Genomic DNA, 15,587 nt, shown 5'->3' with positions numbered 1-15,587 from the left:
AAGGTAAGACTGTTTTTTCTCCCCTACTGTGATTGGAAATTGGTTGTCTCGGAGGATCCTGAGACAAAATAGGAGAATCCCTTCTTGACATCTCCAATCAATAGAGGTAGTGCTAATGCTTCCCTTTGTTTTTCAAACTGTTCTATATACTAGCAGATATCTAATCCCTGCTAATTGGTCATCAATAATACCCATTTGATCTTCCTGGCTTCACATACCCTGCAGCCTAACTCCCTGGCCCGATTTCGGCCCCAGGGAACCTATCTCCTGGACCAGGCCATAATGTTGAGGGGCATGCAGTCCCCCCTCCCTGGGCCAATTTAGCCATGGGGACACCATCCCCCAGGGCCCTCCACCTTTTAAAGGGAGAGAGGGCACACAGTCCCCCCCTCCTCAAGCCAATTTGGCTCAGGGGTACCCCATCCCCAGGGCCTGACCAATTACTAGAGGGGATGAGGGACAATTCAGCCCCCTTCCCTGGGCCACTTTCGGCCCCGGGGGCCCAATTTTACAGACCCGGCCAAGAAATGGAGGGTGCCCTGGAGCCCAGCAGGGGCACCCACTGCATTTTCAAAGGAGTCCCGGAGCATCCAGTGGAAGCCGGCAATGCTTCTGCCCGCAGGGAGCACTATTCAGATATGTTTCCCTGCCCGCATCAAAAATATGTAATTTCTCCTACTTAGGTTTTTAAAAAAAAGTTTTTTTCTTGGGACTGGAGTGAGTCCGAGTGGAAAGTATCAGGACACTATTACATTAGTGTATACGAAAGGTATATACATAAAGTGTATCCATCATCTCTCCTCATGATGCCATGGACTTCGTTGAGACTCTAAGCAGAAACATGTTGCTGTCATTGTGGAGTTGGGGGTACTTATTCTCTGTTAGGCAACACCTAATTTTTAATCAAAAGTGATACTCTACACAGTAAAAACCTTACTAGGATATCAATTGTTTTTAATCTATTTTCACAGATCCTAGGCTAGAATCAAGTGCCTCCTTGATCCCACGGTGTAGACCCACTCTCCATCAAACTAAAGTTTTTGGAGAGTGTGGGGATTTCCTATGATGAAGCATGACGCCTGGTAGGTGTGTGAGAACATGCCGTCAAACCTTTTGTGTGTTTAAGAATTGGCTGGTAACCATGCAATTACAAAATGTTGTAAAATTGTAAACCAATAAAATCTTTCTTGGGTGGCTTTGTGCGTGAAATAGGGTTCGACTGGAGGCCAGCTCACCCTTGAGGCCATATGTTTTATGTTCCCCACCATGGAGATTGCCCATGGCTCTTGTAGTTTGAGGTCATGCAGTCTAAGCACCATTTTCAATGGACTTAATGGAAGTTTAATAGGCCAAACGGGGTGAAACCAATTTAACTACTACCATTTAGGGCCAGAGGTGGCAGGGTCAAAAAGGCAGTATCCTAATACTAGAACAAACAGGGTCCAGAAAGTGGCAAAACATCTGGGGTGACAATGCAGACAAGGCACATTTGCTACCCAAACTTTCTTAATACCTTGCCAAGTACACGCATTTACATAACTGTAAAGGCAACTTTTCACTTCTACTGTGCTCCTTCTTTTATTGCTTTTCAGTTCTTCAACTTGAATTTATGGAGTGGCACTTTCTCTTGGTGACGAATATTTCTTGCACAAACCACCCCCGCAGTGCTTATTTGTGTCAGTTTCAGGTGAATGGCAATGGCACTCATTTTTTAAGATCGGGACTTAAACTTTCATCACAAGGCTTTGACACAGAGCAAGAGAAAAGGAGAAAAAAGAGAAAGAAAGAAGAGAAGCTAAGAAGTCAGTTGTAGGAATGGAAAAGGGACAGAAATGAACCTTAAAGAGTTAAATAGAAATACTTCATGTAGTGTGATGATAGACATAGTTATGGATTGGAATCAAAATGAGGCAACCTATGTATTCAACGTGCATAGCATTTTGGGGATGTGCTTTTCAGACAAACCTTCGGCCTCTGTACCAGTTTTTTTTTTCTTTAAAAAAAAAACAAATTGAGCATTCTCGATTGTGATATTGGTATGTGGTGGGCGGGGTGAGGGTCAGAACTATCACATCCATAGTTCTGTATGTAAACACAGCTGTCATTCTGCTCTAGTGTACATCATTTGTCATCTACAGTGACTGGAGTCTAAGGGGTGGACTTACAGTTTAATGGATGCTGTCATCTGCCAAAAGGAGGCAGAATTCTCATATGCCCTATATATTGTTCATAGATATCTATGCATTCTAAATAAGGCAGACGAGGCATCTGCTGTGTTTTGACTCATGCTCACATCTGCCAAACTCTAAATCAGGTCCTAAATGTTATTGTCTTATAATCGATTGATTTTATTGTGGAACAAAATGTAATAAACGTGGAATAATTTCTAGCATATACAACAGTTTTAATTAACTGTGCCCGTGTTCATTTTAGAAAAATGTAATCAACCATTGACAGTTTTTTTTTCTTAACAGATCCAAATGTTTTGAGACCCGGTGACCATCAGAAAACTTCTGAGTTGACTACAAAACATAGTGTAACAGGTAAATCGATCAAGAGATTTTTTTTTTAAACAAAATGATTACTGTTTAACTTAGTTCATATTGTTTCTTGCTGCTGGATGTTTTACCAATGTATTGATGCAGGAGGGTGTTTTAAAGCCCATATTTTCTGTGCTTTGTTTGTTTGTTCTTATTGTTGTTTTTTCTTTGTAGATAGGTCTCATAGAGTGGTCATTTTTTGATTGCAGGGCTCTAAGTAGAGCTTCATTCTGCTACAGTGAATGCCACAAACGATGACTCCACTAATAAGCGTACTCTACGTATAAGAGCATCATTTGTAAGTCATCACATATTTTGACTTATGGCATTGAGTCGTGATTATAGAAAGATACAGCGGAAGAAGAAAATATATTCTGAGTGTGATTGGAATATTGTTAGAATAGTTTGTTAAAAATACAACATTTGTGAACATTGTAAAGCTATAATTTGTTGTATAGCCGTTTAAATACTTGTTGATGATTACAAGATAATGTAGGACAGGGATCTCCCAACATTTCTGTAGTGAGACCTACTTCTGATCAGTAAAAATCATTGTGAGCTATTGAAGGCCAAGTTACTCCTGCATTGTTACCAGATACCCCCTTGCCCAGCTTCATTGACTTTAAACCTAATGTCCCTGGAGCCCGATACTATGGTTTGAACATACTACTGTGACTAGGGTACTATGGCAGGGCTACCATGTGCGTCAGTGAGTGCATGGTCTGTGGGGATGTATGAACATGTGTGTGAATGAATAGGATATATGTATATGGGTGACTGAGAGCCTGTGTTATGTGTACTTGTGGCACAGGCCATATGTGGCATCGTTACATGGACAACACAAACATACAACCATTTATTTTCTAAATGAGAGCAACTTCAGGTGCAGAACATTTTTACCTTTTTGTGCACCTGATGGAACTTTTTTTGTGCACTTTCTCCCATTTAAAAAACAAATTGCTGTATTTTTCAGTTCTAAATATGGCAGAGTGTCTACCAGCCACTGGGAACAAGATGCCTGCTTTGTATAAATGTAACACTTTGAAATGGAAGAAAATTCATCTGAAGAGTTAACTTTGTTTATACTTAGTACATACAACTCATCTCTTGAATTTTCTCCCATGTCAAAGTGTCTTTACAAACAGCTGGCATATTGCTCCCAGTGACCTGTAGATAGGGTGCCATATTTATAACAGGAAAATACAATCATTTGTTAAAATGTGAGTAATTTAAACTGAAGAAACATGCATCATAAAACATTAGGACTTTATTGGATTAATTTAAAGTAGAGAAAAAAAAACATTAAGGCAATGTTTCATAGAAAAACATTTCTTCACTTTGAAGTTCTCCCATTTAATAGAAAATGCCTGTAGTTTTCAGTTTCTAAATATGGCACTGTGTCTACCACCCACTGGGTGCAAGATGCCTGATGTTTGCAAATGTGACACTTTGAAAAGGGAGAAAATTAAGTTAACTCTTCATTTTAATTTTGTCTCATTTAAAGGCATTCACAAATATAATTTTGTTCTCATGCTCCAATATTGAGTTGAGAAACTTTTATTTTAGAGTTAACTACTTCAGTGCTTCAGTTGTCACCTCTGTGATCCACATGGGTTATAAATCTTGAGTGGAGCACTGCTCGCTATCAGGCTCTGCTGTCTGCAGCCTAAAAATAATGTAAAATAAACATAGCCTACACTTATTTATTGCAGTTATTAATTAAAAATGAACTCAAAACTGGAAGCTACCCTGAAGGTTTATGTGAGCTACTGGTAGCTTGCGATCAACTGGTTGGAGACACCTGACCTAGGAGTAAATGACATCTGTTGTTTCTTTGCATTTAGGACTAGTTTTAACAAGATTAGCATTAGGCAATGAAAAACGATTGCCACCTTGCAATGTTACATGAGATCTCTTTGACCTTATTCTTTCTGACCTGCATGAAGTGAATCTGGTGCTGCCTTAAGTATTAGTTTGTGAGTGGACCAGCGCCTCATCAAAAGATAATTGAGAAGGTCATTGTAATCCTCCTTACATGCAAGCATTTCTAAATGCTCAAGTCATTTATTCAATTGTTATAGTGCAAGTCCTAGTAGGTGAAGGCAAACAGGCATGGTCTACTTCTGAGCCAGACTAGGAATCTCATCAAATAAATTGGAGTAAACTCTCTTTCTTGTTTTTTCCTTTTGTCTCTCTGTGTCTTTTTCCCCTCATGTTTTTGCACTTTTCTGCCCTACTTTTTGTCATCTCTTGCTTTTGGTCTTTCCTTTTGCACTATTACCTCTACCCCCTCACTCCTTTTGAGCATCCCTCACCATGCTCACTGCTCTCTGGATCTCCTCCCCTATTTCCGAGGCCTTAAAATGGCAGCCTCAGCGTGGACAAGCATTTGCAGAAGGTTTTCTGACCCTTGCCTGACCCTTCTGTCTAGTGGTGCTTTTGCCCCACCCCATTTTTCTGACCAAGACTTTCTGGCCCTTCCTCTCGGGACCCGCTCACCCCACCCACCAACCTCTACATCTCCTGCCCCCTCCTGAGGCCTTCAAAATGGTGGTCGCCTTGTGGACATGTGTAGCAGGCTCCCCGCTGGTGCACCAAATGCTTACCAAGGCTAGCATGTCGGCGTCCGTCTGCACCACTACTGAGTGTAACCCCAAGACTTCTGGCTTTCCATCCAACCACCACAACCAAAGATGCAATGAATCGTCCGACAGTCCTAGATACTCACAAGCCCAGGTGCTCATTCCTGCACTGCACCCAGACCTCCCCCACCATGGCGAAGGCACATTCTCATGCCCTGCATGCCGCTTCACATGTCATACCCCCAACGTCAACATCAACAACACTTACCTCGCCTGCAACAAACCCTATGCCCAGCGACACCTCAAACAAAACATACTCCACCCTCAGGTACCTGCTTCTCAATACAAACACACCATTGATGTCTGGGACCTCATGCACAACCTCTCTCCAGATCTCCTATTCTTCATAGAAGCCTATCTTAACTCTGCATCGACCTAGACATAGCAGTGATCACCCTACCCAGGTACAAATTCCCTGGACAAGACTGGAATAGCCATTTTTTTTTTTTATAGAGTTTTAGATGGCGTGAACTTGACCCAAATCGGGTATTAGAGTGCTTTACATAGCAGCAGTTGCGTTACGTGAGGACTCATTCATTTTTGTTAGGCACGGGGAGATTAAGTGATTTGCCCAGAATCACAGGATGTTCAGTGTCCTAGCCGAGGCTCAAACCCCGTTCCCCAGATTCGAGGTCGACCGCCCTAGCCGGTAGGCCAACTCCTCTCCCCATCATGTACCACAAAGAAATCAACTACACTGTCAGCGATGTCGACACCGGCAGTTGGCTGGGACACCTAGCATTCAAAATCATTACTCTGCTCACCACAACCCCAAGGGGAGCCCAACTATACCGCCCCTTCTCCATCCCTAGACCCAGATTTAACTTTAGCTTCTCCCTCACATGCCTCATTGCTGCTCTGAACTGTAGCGTCCTTCTAATTTGTCCTGCTTAGCAACCCAACTTTCACTTGAAAGACCAGCCTCTTGAAATGACCTCAGCATCCTATGACTCACCCAGTGGGAAAACGATCACACTTACGTGGCTCGACACAACCTCAACCCTATCTTCGCCAGCTTCTCCAATATCACAATAGACCAACCTACCATACTCACCTGGACTGACTACTCCCTCATCTTTTCAACATCCACCTGCCCAATCAACCCAGAACCACCAAAACCTAGACTTCCTGATGCTAATGTAACTAATTCCCAAAGGATAAATCGATCTCTGAGCTCTGTCACTATGCATCTCATCTACCAACCTATTATGTGTTATCTTTAATATTAACAACAGGGAGACCTACTTGGTCCGCAGGTCTACGGGTTGCACAGCCGTGTGCACATATTGTATCCAAACAGTGATGCAATTTAATCCAAACTGTTCCATTTTTAATCCATGTTTATTCAAGTTTTTTTTACTTTTCTCATCGGTAATCCATCCTTTGTAATCTCGTCAAAAGCAGAACTATTATCACAGTTGTTTGGTTGTTAGTAATTCAATGTATTGCCCATCCAGGCCTATACTTGAACATTATGCTGAATTCGTTTCCACTTTAAAACATGCTCTTCAAACTCAATGCATTTCGGTTTTAACAACCTTCTTCAGGAGTATCTGTAAATGTTTATAAAAATATACACATTACATTTCATTTGCATCCCTGATCAAGTGTCACATAATCACCCCACTTCGTTGTGCCCATTTTGTTCAACATTCTATATCGCTCATGTGTACGTTAGAACCCTGTCTCCACCCACGCCGTGAATCTCTTCCCTAATCTGAACCAAATCATAAAACCCCAAACATTCTCGTGCTCAAACTTATCCAGTAATTGGAACAAACCATGTCCCCTCTCCAATCTATCGTCAGTTCACCACCTAGTCCAACCCCTTGCATACCTGATTTTAGCATCGCAGCATTTAACCTCCTTGACATCCTCCTAATCGCTACTGATGTGTATGCAGCTCGTCCCAGTTTCAAATAGTTGTAATACGCCCCACCTCTACTGTCATAGGTTCAAAACTGCCCACGTGTCCTCTCACCACCTCCCGTTCTCACTCTGTAGTTCATTTGCTACCGCCGAACTCATCATTTCAACATCCACCTGCCCAATCAACCCAGAACCACCAAAACCTAGACTTCCTGATGCTAATGTAACTAATTCCCAAAGGATAAATCGATCTCTGAGCTCTGTCACTATGCATCTCATCTACCAACCTATTATGTGTTATCTTTAATATTAACATATGGGCAACATCCAGTGCGGAATCTCTGGCCCCTCTGAAAACCACCCAGAAACCTCACTGTTAGCCTCAAGCCACTTAGTACACCAAGGACTTCCGACTCACAAAGCGTTGCTGCAAACAACTGGAGTGACGTGTGTGCCACTCCCAAGACAACACTGAAAAAACGTACTACAAATCCACCTTTCAGATCTACCACCAGTGCCTCCAAACCATCAATAATCTGGTTCTCTCTGACTGGATTTGTGACAACTCCAACACCGCCAAAGAAATTTTTGACATTGTCAAAGCTAGCCTCTGTTGGGAACTACACTCAACTATCCAACTACGTCTCAAAGAAAATCAAAACCATCCACAATAATTTTGTGCCTCAACTGGACCTTTTTTCCCCTCGACTTCCTCCACATTAAGTTCAGCACCACCTTAGAAACCACCTTGACCTTGTGGCTTTTGACCTCCAACACATATACCACCATCGCCATGCACCCCATCCTCTTGGGAGTCCTCTTGGACCCATGCCCCCACTACGTCTTTGCCAAAGGTCCCAACCCCATCTGCACAGCCCTCATCCCCATATGTAACTTGCCACTCACCACAGTCACCTACCTGGGTTCCTGAAAACACACCATCACCCTATGCTGCTGTAGACACTAGTGGCAGATCCCCAGATGATAAGCAACTACAGAACCATCTCCCTTCTTCTTTAACTGTCCATAGTACTGTAGAAGCTCATCAGCTCTTGCCTGGCCATCTCAGAATACTCTTCCACCACCCAAGCCAACTTTATTAGGTGCATGTCTTCAGTAATAGATCGGAGGAACAGGAACAACCTCAAATGTAGCTGCTACAAAACCAAAGTAGTTTTTTGGGCAAAGACACATTATGCTGGCTCCTGACATGGCACCCTACTGAGCCAGGACTGGTCACCCTCCCCTCCCTTTCCACCAGGAACTTTGGAATCTTAATCGATCACCAAATCTGAATGGCCAAGTGGTCAATGCAGTTGCATGGACCTGCTTCTACACCCTCAAACTGCTCCGGAAAATCTTTAAGTGGTACCCATTGGGACACTCACAGGACACCCGTCCGTGATGCAAGCCCTCATCACCAGCCAGCTTGACTTTGGCAGTGCCCTCTACATACGTATCACAGCCCAGCTCACCAAAAGGCTCCAATTGGTTCAGAATGTCACCGCCAGATTCACACTACCTCACTAAAGTCACATAAACGTGATTCTCAAAGACCTCCATTTGGTCCTGTTCCAGAAACGCTCCCTCTTCAAGCTCATCACACACACCTTTACAATGTTGTACACAACTTAAGCTCCACCAGCCACTTCCGCTCAGCCAGCTTCTCTTAGGGTTTATAGGACAATAGCCCAGTTAAATACTATCTCCATCTACCTATGGATTTTTCAAATAATTTTTACTCACTTAAATAAAGGACATCTTCTTGTTTCAAAGTAGGAGACTCATATTTTTTTTAGGAAAAAAAGCTACTGGAGCATGGCCCGTGCCCTGCATAACGGTGCACTGACGAGTGGACAAGGGTTCTCTCCCCCCTAAGTGATAGTTACAGATACGCCCAGGGACTATGTCTGGGATGATAACATTAACGATCGATTTGATATGTTACCACTGTCCAATGTATAGCCACTAGCCATGAATTACTGTATTTTTCTCTTGTCTTTATCATATCTTGAACTGTATACACTTGCCAGAATAATGGTTGTAATGCAATATGAACCTTCGATAAAAACATTTAAACAAACAAAAAAAAGCCACTGGAGCATCGAGCTTTAGACAAATGTCCCAGTCTCTCTGAATTATGGTGTGAGAAGATGGGACTACATACACTCTTAAAATTGCACGGTCCTTTTTGTATTAAAATCTGCATGAGAGGGTAATCTGCTGGCTGTTTGTGTCATTAAGATGGTTTTCGTGCCTTAACATTCATTGTGAATATTTGTCTTCTTTGCCTAGAACAAGTTAGTGCCAAGGTGAATGAACTAGCTTTTAATTTAGATTTAAGAATGTTCTGCTCCCAATGAAACCCTTTAATCGGCTTTATGTCAAGATCTGAATGAAATAATGTAAGCATATTGTATTTAAAAAAGTTAAAACGAAAAAGATCCACCTTTTATGTGTAGGAAATATGAACATCTTTCCCATTTTTCTTGAAAAACTATATTGACATGCTGTAGTTCTGAGAAACTCTTATAAGTGTTATTATTTCCAATAGAATTCTCGTCTTCAGTGAACTCAAATGTAGTTGTTGAAAAGCCAACTACAATTGAACTTTCTTGTGAGCTCTCCGGTTCAGAAGCCAAAATCAAGCCCCCAATTGAAGTGATTTGGATGCATGGTGAGGAGAACATTAATAGCACCGAGTTTGCCATTAACAACACAGAATCAAAATGGCACACTTGGTATAAGTGAGTATTTTACTACTATGTCTGGTAGGATTATATGAATTATTGTAATTAACTGTTAGATAATTACTTTGTATCTTACTAATTCAAGGCACTTTACAAATATAAGTAAAACTGTATTTATAAGTGTAACGATGGACACAGGAGATATCCATGGATGGATAAGAATTGTTTGAATAAAACCAAGAAGAAAGGGAGGAAAACAATTGTAATTTCTACAGTCTAATTTAAGGAATTAGGAATGGTGGAAATTAACGTTCCTATGGTGTGTGTATTTATAAATGATGAAATTCCATTGGTATGGTAGAATTGACCCATGGCACCTCTGTGTAAGACACACACTGCAGCAAATGGTGAACAACCACTAACTGGTAGGCATGTGAGTAAATGTTTCTCTCTACGGAAAAGCATGCATATATATATACTCCTGTTAATGACAGATGTAAGTGCCTTTCTGGGATGGTACGGTGTGGCACCGTTCACCCCTCCATATTTACTGTCGGTGTTGGGGAAGGGTTCTTGTTAGATGTGAGACCTTTGGGTGGTAATACAGCCAAACGTTTTGCCTTTACCCCTCCTCTTTTGCTGAATTAACTTTTGTTGGCTTTAAGACTGTGTGAACTATACCACTGCTAACCAGTGCTTAACAGCTTGTGCTCTCTCCCTAAAACCTGATCAAATTGGCCTACACCTAATTGGGACATTTAATTTACTTGTAAGTCCTTAGTAAATGGCGCTACCTGTTCCCAGGGCCTGTAAATAACTGACTAAGGGGCTTTCAGCACTCATTGTGCCACACACTACAGTGGTACCATAAAACATGTCTCCGGTCAGGCAACGCACCCTGTATTACAGTTCAAATACTACTTACACCTACAAAATAAACCTTGTTGGGTAGGGTCAAGACTGATTTACATATTGTTGGGTCCAAACTGAGGTAGCGTGGTGTGCAAAATAACAATGGACTGGTATGTGGCCCAAGTATTTACCAGTTGTTGAGATTAATTCCAGCATTCCATCTGTCACTTTTATGTATACTTTAATGTGTCATCCTAAGTATGACCGGTATGCTCAGATGTGGGTCCCGTGCACACGGTCACTGGAACCAAGCTTTACCTGGCTGAGCCCCAACCAGGGCGAAACCATCTCTGGGTGATTGTGTTCCAGTTCAGGGAGGATCTGGCTTGACTATTTGGGCTGCATTGTTCCCATTGAAGCAGAGTCAAGACTGATTTGCATATGGCTGGTCCAAACTGAGGTGGCATGGTGGGCAAAATAATGATGGACTGCGGCCCTAATAAGTACCAGTGGCTGAGATTAATTCAAGCATTCCATCGGTCATTTATTTTTTTGCATAAAATAACCATTTTGCCAGGCATTGCATTGACCTGTGACGGATGTTTTAAAAATGTAACATGACAGGTTACATGTGCAAGCATCGTATAGCAATATCTGAACAAGATGAAAAAAAACAATGTTCACAGTCCCCAAGCCCCCTAACACTCCACCTCTGCCCCCTCCCTCAGATCTCCATCTGCACTCACCCCCAAACGAAGTCTAAAAACAATCAGTAACCTTCTTTTTAAATAAATATAAATTACCCCTAAGGTAGGCTCCAAAGGCTCCTAAAGCAGGGTTTCTGCTATTTAGAAAGTAGGACATGTGGGTTTAAGTTTTACATGTCCTGGCAGTGGAAAACTCATTTATCCATTTCACACTGGTGTACAGCCTATCTGTCCCTTAAGTGTTAACTTTAGATTTTGAGCAAATAGAGAAATACTTCTTGAACTCTTCTGAATTGTAATTTAAAAACCTCTTCAATGGTAAAGTCAGATTTAAAGGTACAATTCTAATAATGGCACTTTTTTTTTTTTTTTTTGTCTAGCCTACTGGGCCTTTCTTCTATTAGCCACGGTCACATGACTGTGCCTGTCTCTCCTGTGATGGGTTGTTGATTCCTTCCAGAAATGGGGGAAAAAAGGGGGATTGGTATGGACAGGTTGGGCCATCCTGCCAGGATTACTAGGGAATGGTTGTACCTAGCCCCACTATCTGGATCTGCATGATCCTTGCTGCTGTCCTTTGCTGAAGTTAGTCCTGATTGCCAAGAGAAGTCCCCCAGGTGATGGATCCTTCGCTGGAGTCAAAGTGTACTCCTTCCAGCACAGCTGAAGGTTTTTTCGGAACTGACACAGTGCGATGCAACCTGACCTCACTGTACAGCATCTCACAGCTTCTGATCGGCGACTTCATCGGAACCAACGAGTGAAAGTGCAACCTCACTCGAAGGACACAAAGGTTCATCTCCCAGCGGGCCAAACTCGGTCCTTGTCCCATCGTGGGAGGTCTGAACTTGTGACTTTGTCCCGGTACAGCGCAACCAGATAACCACCTTGCTTTTTGGCACTATTCTCTACAAACTACAAACAATCATAACTTTGTTTCTACTGATTGGAATTAATTTGTTTTTTGGTGATTTTTATCTATTAAAATACACCTAAACTGCTTTAGAATTTTCTTGTGTTGTGTTTTCACCTGTTTTCGGTTTATGTGTTGTATAAATACTTTACACATTGCCTCTTAGTTAAACTTTACTGCTTTTGTGCTAAACTACCACAGGGTTGACCACAGGTTAATTTAGTGGCTGTTTGTGGTTGATCCTGACAATGATTATTGCTATTGCTTGAGAAGGACTTCCAACCCCTCAACTAACAATACAATTTCTTAGTTATCTGTATAGGAAAATGTATTCAATGTGGAGAAATAAGTAGTGTTTGTGAGAAAGCAGATTATTAGTTGGGATGATTGTGAGACCTCATCAAGTAATAATGTCACAATTGTTTATCAAGGCCACTTAGGTTACTTTAATTTAAGCCTTAACTCTGTCTTGGGTAGCAGTGGCAGTCTGGCATAACTCGACGGAAACAAGTGCAAAGCATTTATCAGTGCCAAAGTTAATATGTTGAACACAACACAGTAAAAATCCCACTCCAATTTAGAAAGTAATATCAATTTTAATAAACAAATGGACACCAAAACAACACAAATCTGATCAAGGGCACCCAAGATCCGATTTTAGACTTTATAAATCTTTCTGGTGCAGTATCTGGTCGTGATAGACCAGGGCCAAAACCAAAAGTTATGGGAGACCGTGACAGACTGCGGGTCAAATATGGCGATCAAGTTTGTCCCAGTGAAAAGTTTACCTTCTGACTTACTCATTTCTCTTGAGGTGTTTTCTAGTCAGCAGTGCAGGGTGCTGGCTTGAGGGGACTGAGGGCTAGACATTGGCAGGGATCCGCTTGGCGTTGGTCCTGGTAAAATCCTCCACTTCGACACATTTCTGGAATTAGAGCTGCTTTCAGCAGGGCAAACCAGCAAGTTGAATTCGATTGGCAATGCGACGACATTGGCTATGGTCTGGCGGGCAGTGGTCCCATGGTAGCCTCTTTTATAATAAAGTTCAGAAAAAGTTTCTAACTGCCTACTTTTGCAATCTTGAAGGGGAGAGAGTACACTCTAACACCAGCCAAGGGTCCAGGACCTTGTGTGCACAACTTGGTAAGTTAGGACTCAATCGCCCAGAAGCTAGCATCCGGGCCAACAACAAATTCCGTTGTAACTGGTCAGCTGGGCTATTCTATGTTTCAGGCTTCTTGGAGATTTTGTGTTCCTAGAGCTAACAGGGGTCTAGCCAACTACCCCTTTGAGCCCAATGTTCTGTCCTGGGTTCAGTTAAGATTATGTCCTGCCCTTGGGATTTCACTCCACAGGTAAAGCAGTAGGCTCAGTCCTTCTTCTGAGTTCCAGTCCTGTGACAGAGGCTGCCCTTTTGAAGCTTACACAGTTGGTGACCATATGCCCAAGGCCATCCTGAGAGGAGTAGGGCACACCTCCATCTAGCCAAGGCCCTTTGTTTCCTTCACTAAGAGCAATTCCCACCTCCCAGCAGGCTGCCAGGGGATAGTTGGGATTATCTCTGAAAGGGGTACTAGAGGCTTTAGGCATGAACATGCCAACTTTCTAAAAGTGGCATTTTAAAAGCAGTCATTTAAAATCGGACTTTTTTTATCAGATGGGATTTTAAATTTCCATTAATTTGAGTCCTTGAACCATGAGTCTTGCTATTCCCAAACTGCAGTTGTATATAAGGTGTTGCTTTTCTTGGTAGAGCCAGCCTTACTAAAGTTTAGATAGTTTTTGAAAAGTAGTTGTAGCAGTAAACAATGTGCTGTGCCCTATTGGTATTTAGGCCCCTATTTTGGGGGTGACTTTTAAGCATTAAAAACAAAGGTTGGGGCTCGGCAAATGTTTTATTTTGGCAAGTCGAATTTGCAGTTTTAAAACAGCAGACTCTGGCTGCAGGAGCAAGCCCTAAGATATGCCTAACGCTGTCAGTTTAGTGATGGTACAATAGGTGCTGCAGTCCACTATTGACATTTAACTTACAGGCCCCGGTGCCCAAGGTGCCACATACTAGGGACTTACAGATACGTTAAATGTACCAATCAGCAATTGGAGGCTGACATCAGTACCCCACTGTTCAGTCAGTAAACCACACTAAATCTAGCAAAATGAAGAGGGACAAACTATCAGGGTAATCCTACAAAAAGGGCATTTCCTCCGAGTGTTCTTATACAGTAACACAAGCAGAATTTCTCATACAGTAAAAATGTTGCTCATGGATGGGTTGCATACTGGAAGTAGTTCAGGAAAAGTACACATGGTGTAGACAAACTATTGTACTCTTTAAATTGTTTGGATTTACAGATTTTAAAACATTTCTTTCTTTTTCTAACACCTTTTATTATTTTGTATGTTACCAAAGAAAAGGAGTCATACATCATATGTAAACAACATGCCCCAACCATCCATAGCAATTAACAACCCCACTTCTATGATCATCAAATCTCTCCTCCCTCAATGAGAAGATTCACTTTGTGTTACTGATCTGCATTAAAGGTAAACATTTCTGTGAGCAGGGCTTCTAACCACAGAGCTCAAATAAATGTTCCCTTATAATAACACTAGTCTTTCCAAATCTTTGGGTGTTTCTTCCTGCATTCTCTTGCCAAGGAAACAGTCCTTTTAAGAGCTCTTTTCCCATTCTACAATGAAGGAGTCCTTCCAACATTTAGAAGTCTGTCTTAGTTACCAGGAGACCAATCCATAATAATGCCATTTTATATCTATTGTCATCTAAATCCACCACTATGTAAAAATAAATCATTTTTGGGGTCTGAGGGAAGTCACCATCCCACCACCCGGCCCAACAAGGAGAGCACACCCCTCCCAAAAAGGAAGCAGTCACCTCACAACTTCAAACCATGTGAACAAGATCCCTGTTTTACTTCAGATATCTCAGACAGAGCAGTAAGTCTACCAACCCCATTCTAAACAGTTTATCTGGTGTAAAATAGGCGCAATGTAAGTATTTTAGTTTTATGTGTCTAAATTGTGACACTATAAGTAATTCCTGCAGGGAAGCCTGTGCCACCATCCAGTCCTCAGTAAGAGGACCTAAATCCCGTTCCTAAACCTCTTCTAAGAGAGCAGCAGAGTCGGGGATATTTACCACCAACCATCAACAGACTAGTAAGAATAAGTGGTTTTGTAGTTCTTCCAACAACTTGGTCTTCTTGTACCCCATAGCATAATGGAAAACTTGGATAAAAATTCCCCTCGGTAGAGGGGTTGGGGGGGAGTCTGCTCTCTGGGAAGAACAAATCACATGCATACCAAGTCCCTCTCCATCCATCCCTTCACTTCCTTTGTCTGCAGTCGGAATATCA

At 42.0% G+C, this 15,587-nt stretch overlaps 1 protein-coding gene across 2 annotated transcripts in view; it reads left to right on the top strand.

Moving 5' to 3' along the window:
• The window catches only part of EMB (embigin), a 133,523-nt gene that overhangs the window by 44,294 nt on the left and 73,642 nt on the right, over positions 1 to 15,587 (top strand). For both annotated transcript variants that reach the window (XM_078675050.1, XM_078675051.1), the window contains exons 2-3: positions 2,475 to 2,543; positions 9,606 to 9,798. In XM_078675050.1, coding sequence (XP_078531176.1) covers positions 2,475 to 2,543; positions 9,606 to 9,798 — 262 coding nt within the window. The remainder of the gene's footprint in view (positions 1 to 2,474; positions 2,544 to 9,605; positions 9,799 to 15,587) is intronic.

The sequence above is a fragment of the Lissotriton helveticus genome, chromosome 2_1, assembly GCF_964261635.1.
Source record: "Lissotriton helveticus chromosome 2_1, aLisHel1.1, whole genome shotgun sequence".
In the NCBI taxonomy this organism is placed as follows: domain Eukaryota; kingdom Metazoa; phylum Chordata; class Amphibia; order Caudata; family Salamandridae; genus Lissotriton; species Lissotriton helveticus.
The sequence above is the reverse complement of the archived record's forward strand: the minus strand, read 5'-3'. Positions and strand labels throughout refer to the sequence as shown.